The 18847-nt window shown below is 42.2% G+C and overlaps 1 protein-coding gene across 5 annotated transcripts in view; it reads left to right on the plus strand.

Moving 5' to 3' along the window:
• ZFAT (zinc finger and AT-hook domain containing) overlaps positions 1 to 18847 on the plus strand; it is a 207278-nt gene that overhangs the window by 105051 nt on the left and 83380 nt on the right. For 4 of the 5 annotated variants that reach the window (XR_012920140.1, XR_012920141.1, XM_076005001.1 and 1 more), the window contains exon 11: positions 13713 to 13801. The exons of the other annotated variant lie outside the window; for it this stretch is intronic. Coding sequence is in view for 2 of the 4 variants with exons in the window: in XM_076005001.1 (XP_075861116.1) it covers positions 13713 to 13801 (89 nt within the window). In the remaining 2 variants the exon portion in view is untranslated. The remainder of the gene's footprint in view (positions 1 to 13712; positions 13802 to 18847) is intronic. 5 annotated transcript variants of the gene reach the window in all.

An 18847-nucleotide genomic window follows, 5' to 3' on the forward strand; every position in this document is an offset into this window, starting at 1 on the left:
TAGGATTACAGGCATGAGCCACCGTGCCCGGCCAGAATTGCATTTCTTGACATGCTAACACATTACTCATTCAAGTCCTCCAGTAATGAAGAGCAGTTGTCCCAGAGCCAGGGAAGTCTAGAGTGGAAGGGTCGGGAAGGCATTCACAGGGACTGGAGAAGGTAATGTGGGCTCATGCCTGGTCCTGTGATCTGGCTTCTGTACTGAAAAGCTTGGAGCAGATGGGACGCTGTCTAATCAGTCAGACCCTAGACCAACCGATGTTGGACGTGCAGGGATAGGCTCAGTGTGGGTCGTATCATGGGACCACAGTGACTCCTTCAGCCTGTCCTGACTGTCAACACATGTGATTCTCTGAGTTCTTCAGCAAGAAAGGGAATTTAGAAGAACAAAGATGTCCTTATGATCAAAGCAGTAACACCACCTTCCTAAAAGGGAAGCCTCACAAACATTATGAAATATTTTCTAACAAACTGTTGGAAACTTGCATTGTTTCTCTTCATTTTTTTCCTGATACTTTGGGAGGATGAGGTATTTGTAAAGTCATGTCTTATTTTTCAACACTCAGCTATCTGGGAAGAAGGGCATCAGTCGTCAGGTGCAATGCAAAGACCACTGGAGCAGGTAGCCTGCCTTGGTGGGCCAACTTCCTTTGCTACTTGGGCCCCAATTTTGTCACAGTACAAAATAAGGAGATGAGACCTTAACATTTCCTAGGTCTCTTTTAGCATAATGCTCTGTGACTCCAGGAGGAAAGGGTTAAGGCAGGCTAAAGGCATGGAAATTAAGAGTTGCCAATGTAGCTTTGTCGTTTCTAAATTGGAGATGGTCACTTTTCCCCCAGGGCTGCTATATTTCATTATATGTGTTTCTCTTTCGACACTGACGGTCGTATCACGTTTTCTTGAAGGCTGGCTTGGTAAGTAGAGTGCTGAATTCTAGACTGATTGTACTACTGCCACTGCTGATCTGTGATATAGCTCTGCTCAAGCTATGAGATTTTCTGTTCCTTTTTAATATTTTAAAATGTCTTTAATTTCCCCCCAATTTATTTATTATAGAAATTTTGAAAAAAGTTTGTTATCCCTTTTTGTAATGCTCATATTTTATTTTGTTGATTTTTAAGAGGCCTTTGGATGTTTATATATACTTTGTTATATTTTACAAATATTTCCCCCAACTTACCATTTTGTTATGGTATCTTCACATTTTGTTATGGTATCTTTTTATATACAGAATCTAAGTAATTGCTTATTTAAAGTTATCAATATATTCCTTTATGTTTTTTATCCTCCATGATTTCTCTTTGTTAAAAGAGACCATTGTAATTTTAGGGGGAAATGCTTATACTTTTTTTCAAGTTTTATTTTATGGTTTCATAACATTTATGAAATTTAATATTCTCAAAATTTAGTTTACAGTGTATGGTAGGAATCTTATTATTTTTCCAAATGGTTATCACTTGACTCAGCTTATTTATAGAGAAATCAATCCTTTCAATTTTATTTTGCAGTACCAGAATTTCCCAAGATATTGGATCTGATTCTGAGATTTTGGTTTGTTTCAATGATTTTTGTTCTATTACATTAGTTTTCAAGATATGTTTTAATAACTATAATTTTGTTATACACACATATTATTCTATTTTCTTTTCTTAATGAACATTACTGAGTTTTTCTCCTTTAATTATGTGGCTTTGGATAAACTTTAGAATTTTCCAGTTAAGTTATGAAAAATATCTTCCCCTCCACCACTGGGGATGACCTCGTGAGCTATTTGACAGTGCCTGTGACCTGCTTTGAGTTTGCTGGGGAACTGTGCTTGTCCCAATTGCTTGGTTGCCTTGTTGAGGCTCTCAGCCTTTAACCAGAGAATTAGCTTTTTACTTAGAAGCAACATTGCTTTAAAGGCTGCCTGGAATTCTTTGGCGTTAATTGTATTTACTGTATCGGTAATAATCCAATAGGTTGTCCTGTAGAGTGGCCACATGGAATAGGTAGAACTAGGGAGGCTTGGGTGCAAGTTTGTCTGCCACTTCCTAGCAGGGTGACTTTGGTCAGATTACTTCTCTGAGCCTCAGTTTTCCTTATCAGTAAAATGGGGTTAAGTGTACCCCCTTGCTGAGTGGGTTTGGGGATCAAATGACAGGCAGTATGCCCCATCACCTGCCCCCCACTGCTCTCCTGGCTGTTCCTTAGTCTCCTCTCCTGGTTTCTCCTTCACTCTCCCATCTCTATATCTCGGAGGCCACAGGGCTCAGCCTGTGGATGCCTTTCTTTCTATTCTCACACCCTAGGTGATCTCTCCCATCCTTGGTGATTTCTCCCATCCTACAGCTTTAAACTCCATTTAGACTGAAGACTTCCAAACTTGTGTTTCCAGCCCAATTCTCTCCCCAAGCCTGAGTACTGCATCTGTCACTGCCCACTGGCCATTGTACTTGGATGTCTGCACGGCCCCTCATGGTGCGCTCAACACTGACCTCCTGATCTGCCTCCCTGGACCCTGTCTCCCATGGTCCAGGGGTCACCAAACTGTAAAGAGATTGTAAATATTTTCAACTTTGAGCGACACATCTGTTTTCTGCCAAATATTCTTTTTTCTTTTTCATTTCATTTTTACAAACCCTGAAAATATGTAAAAGCCACCCTTCATTCCAGGTTGTGCAAAAACAAAAAGCAGGCTGGATCTGGCGCACGGGCCACAGGTGCCGGCCCTGCCATACCCAATCTTGGTAAACAGCAGCTCCTTTTCCTTTACTTGGGTCAGTAATCTTGGGTCTGTCTGGAGTGTCTGGTTCATGCCCCACATGTGGTCTGTTAACAAACCAGAGTGTTCTCTCCTCAACATGCTGCATAAGCCTGCCACTTCCCAGCACCCTCACAGCGTTCGTTTTATACAAGCCACTGTCATCTCTCGCCTCCATTCTTGCGGTAGCCTAACTGCTGTCTGTGCTCAACATGGCAGCCAGCGATCATACAGGACCAAAGGTCAGGTCCCGCCACACCTCTGTTCGGAACCCTCCTGAATATCCGGCGTCATTCTGAGTAAAAACTCAATCCTTCCTCTTGGCTCCTCTGAACCTCCCCTAGGTCCCCTTTCATCTCCTCCTACTCTCCCCTGCCCCTCGTCTCTCCAGACATGTTCTTGTTCTTGCTCCTCACACCTGCCTGGTATGTGCTCATCTCAGGGCTTTGGCATCAGCCCTTGCCTCCACCTGGAATGTTCTTTCCCTGTGTCTTAGTGGAAACCTCCTTCACATCCTTTAGGCCTTTGCTGAAGAGTCATTTTCTGAATGAGTCCTTCCCTAGCTACTCTGTATATAAAACCTCAACACCCCCAGCATATAACCCCCTGGGATTTCTGATGTTTTTCTCCTGGGCTCATCTTTCTCTAGTGTGTTGTATAGTTTCCTTATTTATCATTTTTTTGGTCTCTTTCACTAGAACTCTCCCCACCCGTTACTTCACACTCTCTTTCATACTTTTAACTATTTGTCTGCAGACCAACATTCCTAAAATGTACCATATAATTTCCTTACTTACGATTTCTGTGCCTTTCACTAGATTGTAAGCTTCAGAAGCAGGGATTTTCGACTGACAATACTACATTTATTTTTGTATCCTTGGCACAGGGCCTGGCTTATCATATGTACTCAATAAATTTTTGTTGATTGACTGAGGGAAAAATTGTAAAGTGTCTTGCAAAAAGTGGTTGGGAAATAGCAGTACTCAAAAAGTGTCATTTTCTCCATTTCGTCTCTCGTGTAAGTGTGTTAACTCATATGCTCATGAATTAGATATTTTAAAATATTGTCAAGGAACTCACTATTCAATGAGTCTTCTTGGGGATCTTTTTAATGAAGTCAAAAAGAATTAAGTAGTTACCCTCTCTGCTACCTGCCTATAAATCTAATTTTTCATATTTGGGCTTATTTAAAGTGATGTATCCCTGTTTATGGTATTCCTGTTTCCCGAAGGAGCTCATTACTGTACCTTAGAAAAGATTGGTCATTCTGGGTGAGAGTTTCAGTTAAAAAGTTTGCCAGTCAATATGTACAAGGAGAAATGGATCTATAAAGGGCCCAATTAAACCCTTTGTGTATATGCCAGCAGTATGTAAGAATTTAGTGCAAAAATCATGCTGTAACACATTTCCTCCTTTTTAACTTTAGAAAGGGCCTAGACATGTGCAGTCTGGAGATTTACACATAGTTCTGCCCACCCATAGCAGATGGGTAAGGTTAAATTGTACAGCGCCTTTGTTATGTAACCAAGAATTCTCAAATCATGAAATAAAAAGCTCTTTGAAGTTCATTGCTAATTCCAGTGGGTCTCCTCCTGTCCCCTATCATGCCCCCATACACTTCAGTTAAGAAGTTTTCTGGTAAAATTTAAAAGAGGAATTATCCAGGCTTCAAGTACTCTTATATTGTGTAATAATTAGACAAGTGGAGAGTAGAGTGTGGAAATTAGATTTGAGTGGAGGAAGTACCTTTTATTTCTCCTCCCTTATTTAATTTATAAGAGATTCCCATGGCTACATGTTGAAATAGTCTAGGAGATCTAAGTATGGAGTTGCTGTGGTTTTTTTTGTTTGTTTTTTCTCCTTTGTCCTCTAAAAAGCAAAATCACTCTAAGGTAAAGTAGCTCTACCTATCTCACGGCCTCTTGTTTCTAAAAATGTAACACTCAAGAACCAGGATGTAAATAGAAAATGGTACCTGAGTAAGCGGCTTGGTTGATCTTGCCAAGTTCCCTGGCAAAGCTTCAGTAAAACTGAGCTCTACACAGCATCCTTGTCCCTCTGTCCTTTCTCCACTCATGCCTGAGGGTGAGGTTAAGGGGCAGGTGGAGGAGGAGGGGTACCAGGGTAAACATGGTAAGTTTCTGTTGCTTGTCCTTATGGGCTGGTGTCTAGGTGATGGTGGGGAAGGGGAGAGCTGATTTCAAGGCCCAGGAGTACCACTTAATAGATGTACTTTGTTTCCATCCCTATTATGAAGCTCTTTTTTCTCCGGTTTCTATAAACCATAAGACTCATTGGGAATAACAGAGTCCATATAATAAAATGAACTATGCAGCTTACTGAACAGTTAGCTTAGACTGATACACAGATTTAACTATTGAATGACGCTTAGTTACCTAAAACCTGACTCAGGTAGAGGGGCCTCCACTGCAAATTCCTGACACAGTGACTGTAAGTTTAACCTGGCTCCAGAGCTGTGCTCTCTCCTATCCTTTATCTGGCTCTGTGCCGCCTTCTGTTTCTTTCCACATCTCATGCTGATCCATCCCTCCCTGTATCAAAACTGATGTACTAATTACAGAGAATCATCAGTCTCTAAGTCTGCAGTTGCTTGAAGTTCAGCCTTGAAAGTACAGAGACTTCTCAAACTGTATTTTTACTGCTGTAGCTATTTCTGTTCTGATTTGCCATTGCACAAATTACCGCAGATGCTAGAGCTGTGAAGATGTGTGCTCTGCAAAACACTTGCTGCAAAATACCCGCTATACTTCCTGCAGGATGCTTTTCTCACACAAGATGGCAAACCTCTGTGTGTGCTAGGCCACATGGAGGGGCAGGAAGGCAGGTGGGGAAAACGGTGGGCTCAGGAGGGCAGGCTCAGGCTGGAACCATTTCCTGCCTGAACAGCCTTGAACAGGGGCTTCATCATCCCATTTGTAGCACGGATGTTAAAGGTCACATGCTTCCTATGGCTGCTGTAACAAATTGCCACAAATTTAGTGACTTAGAACAATACAGATTTATTATGTTACGGCTCTCGAGCTCTGCTGTCTAAAATCAAGGTGTCTGCAGGGTTGCATCCTTTCTGGAGACTAGGGGAGAACCTGTCTCTGCTTTGTAGCTTCTAGAAGCCTTATCCTTTGGCTTATGAGCCACTTCCTTCATCGTCAGAGCTGCAGCATAGCATCTTGCAGTCTGTTCTGTCCCTGCTTGTCCTAACACGTGTCCTCTGACTTTCACCATCCTGCTCCTCTCTGATAAGGACCCTTGTGATTTCACTGGCCCTCCTGGATAATCCTGGGTAGTCCTCCCCTGGCAAGATCTGTAGCTTGATCACTTGTGCAAAATCCCTTTTTTCCCCATGTAAGGTTTTGGGGATTAGGACCTGGATATCTTTTGGAGGGGTCATTATCAACCTACCACTGTGGGGTCGTGAGAAGATTAATTGGGTTCATTCTTCTGCTATAGAAGCCAATAGTTCTCAACAGCCTGCTGTAAGAATAGACATTTGTAGCACTTTCTGTCATCTCAAAGATCAAATTACTCTTCTCTCAAATATTCTCTCATTAGGAAGGCACAGTGCAATAGTTAATATTTAAAGAGTATCACTGTTGCAAAGGGTAAAAGTCAGCTTTCTGAAAAAAGGGTAAAGTCAATTTTCTGAAAACCACTGAAAATTTACTTATGCAAAATACCACCTTTTTCAGTAAGGCTGGATAAGCAGTCATAAGGAGGCATTTCCACTTTTATGCCTCTGGATATTATTACTAATAACAGTTGAGATTTATGGAAATTCTTTCTCTAAGTACTTTAGTGCTCCTTCGACTTTGGAGTATGCATAAAGTTTGATTTGGCAGAGATGATTTAATTTAACAGATATTTCAACCAGGTTGCCTTAAATTGGGAGGAATTTTCCATCACCGTCTCTCCCTGTGTTCTGATGGAATCCAAATGCCAGAAGCCGGAGGTGATGGTTTAGATTTTTCTACCATTCCATTCCTCCTTAGTTTTATATAGAACTCTATTTAAAGTAACCAAGCAGCTGGAATCATCGTCAGGGGAACTCATCAGGCAGAGGAGGGTGTAGTAAGAAACAAAGGAAACAACAGGTGCCGTGCACCCTGAAAGCCGGTCACCAGGCTGGGGGCTTCATAGGTCCTGCAGTGGCCTGCCCACAGCTACTGGCAGCTGAGGGGTGATGGCCTTTATTTTCAAGAGCAGAGAATGGTGTCAATCCCTGTGGGCTGAACTTTGGAGGTCCAGGGTGATGTGGGTGCTTTTGTGCTCCTGCATCTACCTGGGGATAGCTTCGTGCTTGAACCCAGGGGTCTCAGCAAAGCAGGTGCTTTGCTGGCTCCCCCACTGGTCACCTTGACTCCTGCCATTCCTCCCGCAATGGGGAGTTGGCAGGAAGGGCAGTGCCAACTCCTTCAGGTTTGTCACACGTCTCTTTATCTAACCCAAGGCAGGATGACCAATATTCTTGTTCTTTCTTTCCCCTTCCTACTCCCAGATCCTCCCATCAGCCTCGCAGGGCAGGCTGAGTAGCTTTGTACTTGAGTGAGGCCCGAGTAAAAGGCAGCGCTCAGGACCATCTGGGTCTAGACCCTAAGCTTTCTTTTACTGTCTGGTGATACTTGAATTCAGCCAGCGTCCATTTGGCAGGCCCGGGCAGTGCTCAAGAGGCCGGGGGTCAGATTGGCCCCATCAGCAGTCATCCACGGGGCAGTGGCTCGTGTTTAGACAAAGAAACAGACTCGTTCAAAATGAATGCTTGAAAACAAAGACAGATTTTGCAAAGATGTACCACACCTTATGAGAGATGAAGGGAAATAGTGGAGATGATATTTTTTGCCCCTGCACCCCCATCTTTGAAGGGGAGTTGTCCCAGATCACACACTTAGGAGAGAAATCGGAGCTGGCAATGACATACCGTGTTTCCAGAATAAGCCTCAGTATCTGCAATGGAAACCTCCAGCAAGCTTGGCACTCAGAACGCTGCCTAACTGGAAACCACAGGGGCAAATAATGCTGGCCGTGTTTTTTTTTCCTTCCTCCTGCAACAGCAGCCTGCATCACCTATAAACTGTCATGCAATCCTCAAACTTTGTCTTTGAACTACAGGACACCTTTTTTCTTTCTTGAATGAATTTGATGCCAGTTCCCGAGCACCTTCTGGGGAAGGTGGCCTGTTTTGTTGTTGTATTGTTATTTTTCTTTTTACCTTTTTAAAATTAAAGTTTTACAGGTACAAAAGTGCACAGTTCATAAGTGTACAGCTCAGTGAATTATGACAAAGGAGGTGCATCTGTGTAGCCACAGCTTGGGGGAAGAAACAACATCGCCAACCCTTTGGAAATTGCCGCCCCCCACATTATTTCCCTTCTTTCCTCCCTGAAGGTCACCACTGCTCTGCCTTCATAACTCTGCACCATAACTTGGTTTTTCCTGTCTTTGAACTTTATGTAAATTTTCCTACAATATGTGTTCGCTTGTATCTGACTTGTTCCTTTTAACATTATGTTTGTGAGCTTCATCTAGCTTCATCTTTCAATATCTGGGCCTCTGGGTTGGGTAAGAAGGATTTCTTGAGATTAACCTGAGATTCTAAATTCTGTAGTTTGTAACTGGGAAGGTTTTCTTCCCTCACCATGGCAATGTTTTCGCAGTAAGCTTGGAGTGCTTCCCGCAGGAGTGTTTTTCCAAAAAGTGGGATGACTCAGCTTTGTTGCGTCCTCCTTATTGATGAGAGACTTGGCTCAGAATGACTTTCGACTGTTTACAAAGTTCAATCCTGCCCCAGAGGACAAGAAATGACTGCCTCTTAGATTATTCACAATATCAGGCCACCGTCTCTTCTTTGTGAAGAAGAGGGACAAAGATGCTTTCAGAGCACCTGTTAGTCAGTGCACGCCAGTCAAGGCTGGGGCGGTGCTTTAGAAGACTGGGAACTCTTTCGAACTTTCAAATTCAGAACTCGTTGGTATCCTTTTATGGTTCTGTGTTGAAAGGCATATTCTGGTCTGTGTACAGTAGCGGATGAAACAGCCAAGCCTTTCAGATATGGATGCTAATTACCTGAAATGCTTTTCTGTTAGAGCCCAGACAACATGAAAACAACATTCACAAAAATCCAACCCCTTCCTCCAAATGTGCCTATAATTCTATCGCCTAGCAAATAAATGATTGTTTTAAAATCTTTATCCATGTTCATATGGAATGATTATATAGTTGTGATAAGGTTATATCATTCTTATAGACTTGAAGTTAATATTTTAATTATTCTTTGTTGCTGTACAGTCCATAAATGACAACTTTAAGAGTAGTGTGATGTTGTATTAATGCAGTGGTCCATGAGTTGTATAACCATTCCTTTATTTTGGGCAATGTGTTATTTTGTTATTTTTTTCTCCCACTGTTATAACTTATATGGCAGGGGATTCTTTCTTGCATGTAAACTTATTTTGAATTTTCTTCTTCCTTTGAATTAATTCCTAAGGACATATTTCCAAGAGCAGGATGGCTATTTTTTTTTTTTTTGGTGGTTTTAATGGTGTGTTGCACTGTCAATTACCTATTCAAAACATCGTACCAGAAATGTGAAAGTGTCTCAGCTTCACGCTTTCATTTTTAACACTTCTTGTTACTAAAAATGGGTATCTCACCATGTTATAATTTTTATTTATTTGATAACTCATAAAATTAAACAGATGTTATGAAGATTAAAAGAGTTAGTGTTCATAAAGCATTAGTACCATGGGCTTCTGGTGTGTATATGAGTGCTTGCTGTCATTGGACTGCTTTTGATTAATTAAATGTGATTTTATTTTCTCTTGAGTACATTGTTTGGCCATGCCCTTTTTTTGTCTATTTGCTTTTTGGGGTCTTGGTGTTTTATATTCATGCCTTTAGTGATTCCTTCAACAGCTGTTTTGCTGGGACTCGTTTGGTGGCAGTCAGTGGAGGCTCATTTGTGGTTGCTGAGGCAGACAGGGGCGTTTACTGTAAAGGTACCAGGGGTCTGATGGAGACTCAGGGTCTCCATGTTTGCGTTACCTGTTCCTAGTGCTCTTCACCTCCTCGTCACTGGGCTGGTCCTCCCCATCCTCCCATCTTAGCTCAACATCACTTCCTCACAAAGGCCTTCTCTGATGACCTGGCCCCAAGGCCATACCCCATCCAGCCCCTCACCTTCCACCACACCTCCCTGCCAGTTTCCTTTGTGATCTGTTGTTATTGACAGTTATTTATTGGCACATGGCCAGTTGTCCATTTAGGCCATGACCTCCATGAAGCAGGGTTTCTGCTGTCTTGTTCATGCTTGTCTCTCAGGGTCAGGCATGGTCCCTGGGGGCACATGGCACCCCGTGAGTGGATGCTCTCAAGTGGATGAGCACAGCCAGCTGGTGACCATCTTCATCCTTCAACTTTGGCCCCTCTGCTTCCTTACTTTGTTCTAACATCCTGTCTCTGTCTCTCTTCCTGTGCTCTCCCCCACTCCCCTGCAGTAAACGCTCTATTACAGTGTTTACTTGTTTCTTCCACAGAGTGAAAACATGACTCCCAAGAAGAGCTCCTGAGTTACACGCTCCATATTTGGACAGTTCAAATTCCTGGCTCCCTTGGGCCACTTGTCCACTGTGGTCCAATCTCCTGTGTCCGGGAGTGGGGGATGGCAGGTTGGACCATGTGGCCTGCTCTAGTGAGTCGACTACTTTATCATAAGGTGTAAGCAGTTATAATGGCAACACTAGGTGGCCGTGTTGATTGTGGGAGGGGAAGACAGAGCGGCTTCTGACTGGGGCTCCTGAAACTTACTGTCACCTGGTCTCCAGCATGCTCTCGGTTCCAAGCACTTAGAATGTGGAGTGAAAAGTGCATAGTCCTGTTCCCAAAGTACTCATAGCCTGCCAGGGTGCCGATGGACCAACCAAAGATGAATAAATTAATGACTTTGGCGGTTAGGCACTTTGGAGACAATAGTGGGATACACAAACAACCACCAAAGCAAAAAACAAAAACCTCCACTGTCACGAGGCTAACATTCTACTGAGTGAGACAGATGATAATCATGGTAAATCAATAAAATATATGGTATGTTGCAATGGAAAGATGGAAACATCTCAAATGTTGAGGAAATTGAGATATGAAAGCGAAAATATGAATATGAAATGATTCAGTTTCAATATGAAAATATTATAAGCTGAATGAATGAATATAAGCTAAACATGAATCAGTATAGGGGGATGAGGACTGCGATTTTAAATAGGATGGTCTGGAAGGACTCAGTGAGAAGGTGACATTTGAATGGAGACTTGAGGGGGAGGAGCCAGCAGGGTGCAGGGGTGTCTGGGACGAGCACCAGTTCCTCATCCATGAAAGGGCAACATCGCAGCCTCCCAGGCTTTTGGGTGTACAGTGAGATCGTACAGCTCACGATGTATGATCAAGTGCACCTAAAGTCCTAGTACAACTCACGATGCCTAATAGACCAGGAGGTAGAGCGAGCCAGGTACATTGTGGGAAAAATGAATTGATTTTAAAAAACCCAATCTCTTTTATTCTTTGAAATCTTCCTTCTCTTGCCCTGGGATGCTATGTGATTTGCATCCACATGCAATCATTTGATGTTCATTTACCAGCCCTTTGAGGTCAGTCTAACCTCGAGTAAATACTGGGTTTTCCAGCCGATTCTCCCTGTAATTCTCAGGAGTCTCTTGATAGAAAACAATCTGATGGTCTCAAAGCATTGCTCTTTTATGATTAGTCATGAATCTGCATCCCATTATTTTAATTAGGCAGCAAAAGATTATGTCAAGTACTCTCCCAGGCCTGTTTGATAGGGCTGTCTGTGGCTGCTGAAAACATTTGTAATATTTATTGCCAGTGCTCTGATGCCTCAATAAGGGATGGCTTTTAGGAGCTTCCTCTTTCCTTGTCTCTTGCAGAGCCTTGGAAGTATACCCATAAATGGCTGACTCTTGATTTCAAATGAGGCAATTCCATTTATTCATTTCAGGCTTCCTTTCTAGCACTTAATCTTTTACTCTTTGATCCAAGCGCTTGATAATGAGTGACAAAATATTTATCAACTCGGAGAATGGTTCTATCAGCTTCTCCCCCTCCCCCAACTCCAGTGGTGAAGAACCCAACACAATTTTGCTAAGGCTGCCTGGCACCCTGATGATGTATTCATGTGAGTTGTGTATTAGTGAAGAATATATATAGCTGATATTATACTGAAGATGTGTAGAAATGTGTGGCTTTATGTTCAAGAAGAGATGGTACTGTGTTTAGGAAAAAACTTGTAATTGCTCTCTAATTATAACTTGTGTCTTGCAAGTGAAAAAAATTCCCCACACTTTGAGCTTTCAGAATTAGTAAAATCTAGAATTTGGAGTTCATTCACCTGGAATAATAGGTACAATTGTAGTATAAAAATGCTTATACAACTTGTTACCTTTTGCTGCTCTTATCAAGAGTGTTGTTCATGTAAGATGTACAAAATTGTCTGCTTGTTTCTTGTTCATTTCAGTGTAATGAAATGCAGGAAATACATTCAGTCTGTGTGCACACTCAAGTGCTGGGGTGCCAAGATGAATAAGACATGGTCCCTGTCTGTGGGTGGATGAAGGCAGCCCCTGACTCGTGAGCAGTTTGTTGCAATGCTGTAGAGTCGGTGCACAGACTGAAGATTGTGGACAGCATGTAGTGAGGCCAGTGAAGGGCTGGCTTTTAGCCTAGTAACCAAGGATGTTGTTCAACTTGCTTTGAGTTAAAGTGAAGACTGGCCAGATGCTGAGAGGCAGTGCATCCCAAGCATGAAAAATGTTACCAGAGGCTTGGGGATCTGAGATTGGCCAGGCAGCAAATTCTGAGAACTGAAGGAGTTCAGTGTTACGGAGCCTAAATCCAGAGGGAACAGGTACAGGAGGAAGTCAGACAGGGGTGGGGCAGGAAAAGTTAGTTCTGATTCTGGAAGGCCTTCTGTGCTGTGCTCTGGAACATCAACTGTGTTCTGTAGCTGGGGTCATTGGTGGATTATGCGAGAAGGACTGTGGGATGGTTTATGCTGTAGGTCATCTGGATGGAGGATAGGGCATCAAGATTGATACATGGTGCCCTGAGGAAGTGTGTACACCAGTAGGAACTGCTTGTTGTTGAACAATTTACTGCTATGAGAAGTAGATCATGTTTATATTTAGTTGCACATTCTTGTATTATTGCAATTTGAGGTTTTATTTACACTAATCACGGACAAAAAGTACAGTGAGCTCCAAGTAGCTATTAATCTGTTTTTAACATATGGGCCCAATTACCCCATTTATTGAATGTTTAAATATTGCTAAAACATTAATCTTCTTAAGAGAGTAATGTTTGACATTTCTCCAGTTTTTTTTCTAGCATTCCCTCAAAAATGCCTTTTGTACTGCTACCAGAGTTGGAATTCTGCAGCACAGATCTTGCTGTTTGCTGACTTCCATCCTGCAGATTCATCTGTCTCTCACGGTCATATCCAAGCTCCTTAGTGAGATGGTCCAGGATGTTATCGACCCCCGACCTTTCTAGGTCAGCTCTTGTCCTTTTGCAGACCTCAGACTCCAGGTTCCAGAAGAAAGATCCAGCTGCTCCACTTTCCTGACCCCGCTGTGGTCCATTCCTCTGTGCTCTCACCCTCAGTGCCCTTCTCTTTAGGCAGCTGGACGTACCGTTACGTTTTCTTCGGGAGCCTGTTTCAGTGTCATTGTCCAAGGGGCTTCTCTGGAGTTGGCTATTCTGCTGCCACCTGTTGAAGACCAAGCATGCTTTATCACATCTGTGCACCTCTTTGCTGTTCCCTTCTGAGATTCTGGACTCCCACATGGCAGGGGATGCCTTTGTGTACCTGGCGCCACGTCTGGTACTTCGCTTACAGTGGGAGCTGTGGCTTGGCGACACTCACCTTGTCCTCCGCTTCTTTCCAGGGAAGCAGTTTAAGTGCACGGTGTGTGACTACACAGCAGCCCAGAAGCCACAGCTGCTGCGGCACATGGAGCAGCACGTCTCCTTCAAGGTAAGACGGCTCAGGAGGCAGAGGTTGGTTTAGACTGGAAGTGCACTGCTTTTCATAATGGAGATGGAGAGAGCAGCCTTTTGGTGCTTTTCTGTGTTACCTTCGCTTTCAGGCCCCCTTAGCTGGTACACACAGAGACATAGATCAGTTTACTCTGTGCTCTCTTTCTAGAAGTGTAGCGTTACTGTGTATTTTGGAAACCAAGTCAAGGGTGTGTAAGAGGATGCAGACAGAAGAAAAGGGATGCTCTTACTGTAAAAACACCGGAGTGATTTCAAAGAAACCATCCAGGTTTTAGGGACAGGTATTTGTACTTTTAGATCCTGGATTAGCTCATGTGAATCACCTAATAAACCAGGTGTGATGAGGATAAACTGATAAACTAGGAGTGAGAGGATGTCTCACCTGGCAGGTGGTTGTAAGACTGGAGATTGTGCTCGGCAGTGCATAGCAGGGCTGGGGCAGGGGATCTCCATATCCTTTTAATGACTCTGATTGATGTTTCTTCAGTGTAGGTGGTAATATTTGCTTAGCCACTGCTTGTGATGCAGTTATTGACAACAAGAACTGTGATCCAGTAATTTGTTCAGTAAAAAATCCTGCTCAGCACTTGGGGCAACTTGACTCTTAAAATTGATGCTGCTGTTGCTGCTGGTATGTGTGTGTGTGTGTATATATATATGTATATATACACACATACACACATGGAAATAGAATCAAGATTTGCAAACATGTTGCTCTGAAATGGTTTTGGAAATTTTGTCTGCTGCTAAATCCCAGAGAAGCATAGAAGGTGGGAAGGACTACTGGCCAGCTGTTTTGTCCTGCAGAATCTATGGCTAGAATCACCCCAAAGGTAGTATTAATAGCAGGGGAGTTCCCACAAGGGAGTGACCCAAACTGTCCTGAGATGGGGCTAGTTGGGATTCTAAAGAAAGATGCATTAGACACTGGAGTGATGAGTCTGAAGCATTTAAAGAGTGCTGTAGCAGTCTTTGCGATAGGCAGCTAGAGAAAAGGGATGTCCTACCTAGTATGTCCACAGTGAAGGGGGCAGAGCATGGAGTTTTTACGGGTGTCTAAGGAATTTGGCTCAGGATCTGGGCCAGTTTCTTCTGGATAACAACCTCAATACCTTTATCAGTGCCTGGGAATGTTCAAGGCCCCAGGTTGGGTTCAAGCCTGCTGGGAAAAACCCGCAGCTGGCTGCGTCACAGAGCACTCTCTGATTTTACATCAGGACACAGAAAGAAAGCAGGGGGAACTGGGAGACCCTGCACCAGCACCCTCCTAGCTCACATTTATTGAGCATCTATTGTGTGCTGGCACTCTGCCAGGAACTTCATGTCCATCAACTCCAATCTCACCCACAGTATTTACTATTGCTCCTCTTTGATAAATGAAGAGCCCGAACCTCAGAGAAGTTAACTGATTACCTGTCAGTCTTTTCCGCCATGTCCATATCCACAGATTCCAGTAGCCATGATTCTATTATCTGACCTGTGTTCACCACTTCTGAGGTGGCGAGGACCTTCCCCTTGGCAAGTTCGTCTTATGCTCACAACAGCCTTGTGAGAGGTGAATTCTCCTGGTTTCTCCTCTTGTAGTTGGAGAAGCTGAGTTGCTTAGAGGGTTAAGGACATACATTCTTTCAATATCCAGGAAGTGAAGGTGCTGGAACTTGGACTTCATCCTCTCACTCCTAGTGCTGTACTTTTCTTACTATGTCTTCTCAGTTACTTGTGGGCAGAAAGAGAGAAATTGGAAAAACTAAGGATGTTGCAACCCATTGCTTATGTAGCTACTTTTTACGCCTGTGCGGAACATGAGTTTCTTATGTAGGACCCATATGTCACCTGGTGGGAATGTGGCAGTGTCTGCATTGAGGAGGGTCTTCATTGTTATGCATATTTTATATATAATTTAAATTAAGAGCTTTATTTCACATTTCACAGCACATAGGTGTGTTTCTTTGGGGACAAGTACAATTATTGTGCTAGAGAATGGAAACTAAGGCAACTCTCATTTTATAGATGAGAAACTTAGTGAGGTTAATTGTTTTCCTAGCTATTCCAGAACTGATATTAGCCTTTGCTTTCATTGCTTGGTTTTCAGTGTGGAACATTTTCCTTTCCTAACCAGACACAGCTGAAACAGTCTTTCTGCCCTGAAATCCTCTTTGTTTTCTTTCCAGGTTTATGGACTATTTGGTTTAGGTACAGAGGAAATGGATTGGGGGTTGGTTTTAGTTAAGGCACCACTCATGTATGTGGTTATTGACTTTCCTGCCATTGCAGAGTTGGGATCCAGCACTGGGCCTCAGGAGCTGCTCACTGAGCTGGACCTGGGGTCGTGGCCAGTTTCCCTCGGGCTCCCTGTGGATTCCTCCTTCCTGAGTGGTACTGCAGATGGGAATGAGACTCAGGCCTGAGTGAGAAACACTAAATGCAACCATGGGTTTCTCTCATCCTATAAGTTAGGGTGCTCTTCTAATGCAAGTGCATTTAGGTAGTGCTTCTCAGCTAATTGGGGCTGACAGAGCAGAATGAAATTGCTTCATGCCAAGCACCCTCATCCAAACAGTAATTACTTACTGCCTATCTTCCCCTCTCTTATTAGTTTACTATTGCTGCTGCAACAAATTAGTGGCTTAAAATAACACAAAATTATTCTCTTACAGTTCTTAGTTTAGAAGTCTGTCACACTAAGATGAAGTCAAGGTGTTGGCAGGGCTGCTTTTTTTTTTTTCTGGAGGCTCCAGGAGAAACCCCCTTCTTGCCTTCTCTGGCTTCTAGAGGCTGCCCACATTCCATGGCTCATGGCCACTTCCTCCATCTGCAAAGTCAGCATTGTAGCATTTCTTGTCATGTCTCTTTCTCTGACTCTTTTCTTCTGCCTCCTCTTCTACCTTTAAGGACCCTGTGATTACATTGGACACACTCAGATAACCCAGGATAATGTCCTTATCTTAAGGTGAGATGAGTAGCAACCTTAATTCCACCTGTAGTCTTAATTCCTCCCTGCCATGTAAGGTAACATTAATATTTACAGGTTCTGAGAATTAGGACATGGGCATCTTTAGGGGGCCGTTACTCTGCCAACCGTGTTCCCCCTCTCCTTTTCCTTCCACATATACTCTGTAGAACATTTTTATCTAGATCAGAAAATACATAGTGTGCCTACATATTTCATACCAATGGAAAATATTACTAAATCAAGTCTCTCTTTTTTATTAATCTTAGATGAGGCCTCAGCATCCTCATGCAAATGATACTAATCTATTGCAGTTGGCTTGAGAAATGAGATGAAACCAGTTTGCTTTTCTAGATGTAGATATATAACTTGCAATATGTAATTTGTGCCAGGGAACACTGTAATAAGTGCAAACTCCTTTATTGCCTTATAAAATTACATGGTTTTTATTTATTTATTTTAAAAACAAAATTAATGTGTTCACTTATTTGTGTCCAAATAAGACTTGGAAAGTACTTGTTGATCCCTTTCCTTATAGAAGTTTTTTGTTTTTCAGAATATTAAGTGGGTACAAATGTTTTTGTTACGTGGATACCATGTATTAGGTCATTAAATATGAAATGCCCAATTTTGAATCAAAAGTTTAGTTCATTATATCTCAAACAAGAAGCAGTACAATTACTCAAAGTATGTGCCTAAGCTGTCAACACACTTTTGCCATCTTAACTGTAGCTTGCTTGTGCCAGAATTCTATTTCTTCCTGATTCAGGCTTGGGAGGTTGTATGCTTCCAAGAATTGATCCATTTCCTCCATATTTTCTTGTTTGTGACAGTAGAGGTTTTCATAGTATTCATGGATGGTATTTTGTAATTCTGTGGTATCAGTTGTAATGTGTCTGTTTTCATTTTTAATCGAGCTTATTTGAGTCCTTTCTCTTCTATATCTGGTTTGTCTAGCTAGTGGCATATCGATTTTGTTTGTCTTTTCAAAGAAACAACTTTGTGTTTTGTTGATCCTTTGTATTGTATGGTTGTTTTTTTTTTGGTTTCTATTTCATTTAGTTCTGCTCTGAACGTTGTTGTTTCTCTCTCTGTCTGTCTCTCTCTCTTTGTTTTTTTTTGCTGGATTTGGGTTTCCTTTGCCCTTCTTTTTCTAGTTCCTTGAGATATGACATTAAGTTGTTAATTCAGGATCTTTCTGTCTTTTTGATCTAGGCATTTTAGGCTTATAAACTTTCCCCTTAGGACTGCTTTTCCTGTTTCCCATAGATTTTGAAAGCTTATGTCCCCTTTGTTCAGTTCAAGGAATCTTTTGATTTCTACCTTAAATTCATCACTGACCCAAGGATCATTCAGCAACAGGTTGTTTAATTTCCATGACTTTGTGTAGATTGGAATGTTTCTCTTGGAATTGATTTCTAGTTTTATCCCACTATGGTCTAAGAAGATGTATGCTATGATTTCAGTTTTTTTAAATTTCCTGAGACTTGTTTTGTGGCCTAAGATATGATCAGTCTTGGAGAATATCCCATGTTCTGATGAGAAGAAAGTATGTTCATTAGTTTTTCAGTAGAATATTCTGTAAATGTCTGTTAGGTCGATTTGTTCTAGAGTCTTGTTTAAGTCAAGTGTTTCTTTATTGATTTTCTACTTCAATAATCTGTCCAGCCAGGGTGTTACAGTCCCTGGCAATTATGAAGCTATTGTTTATTTCCTTGCTTAGATCTAGTAGAATTTGCTTTATAAATCTGGGAGCTTCTGTGTTAGGTGCGTATATATTTAGGATTTTTATGTCCTCTTGTTGAATTGATCCCTTTACCATCATATAATGAGCATCTTTTTTTTTTTTTAACCATTGTTGATTTAGAGTCTCTTGTATCCGATATGAGAATGGCTATACCTCCTTTTGGTTTTTATTTGTATGGAATATTTTTTTCCATCGCTTTACTTTCAGTCTGTGCAAGTCCTGCAAGTTAGATGTGTTTCCTGGAGACAGCATATACTTGGGCTGTGTTTTTTCATTCATTCAACCAGTTTATGTCTTACAAGTGGGGCATTAAGACCATTGATGTT

This window comes from Microcebus murinus, chromosome 7, assembly GCF_040939455.1.
Source record: "Microcebus murinus isolate Inina chromosome 7, M.murinus_Inina_mat1.0, whole genome shotgun sequence".
In the NCBI taxonomy this organism is placed as follows: Eukaryota; Metazoa; Chordata; class Mammalia; order Primates; family Cheirogaleidae; genus Microcebus; species Microcebus murinus.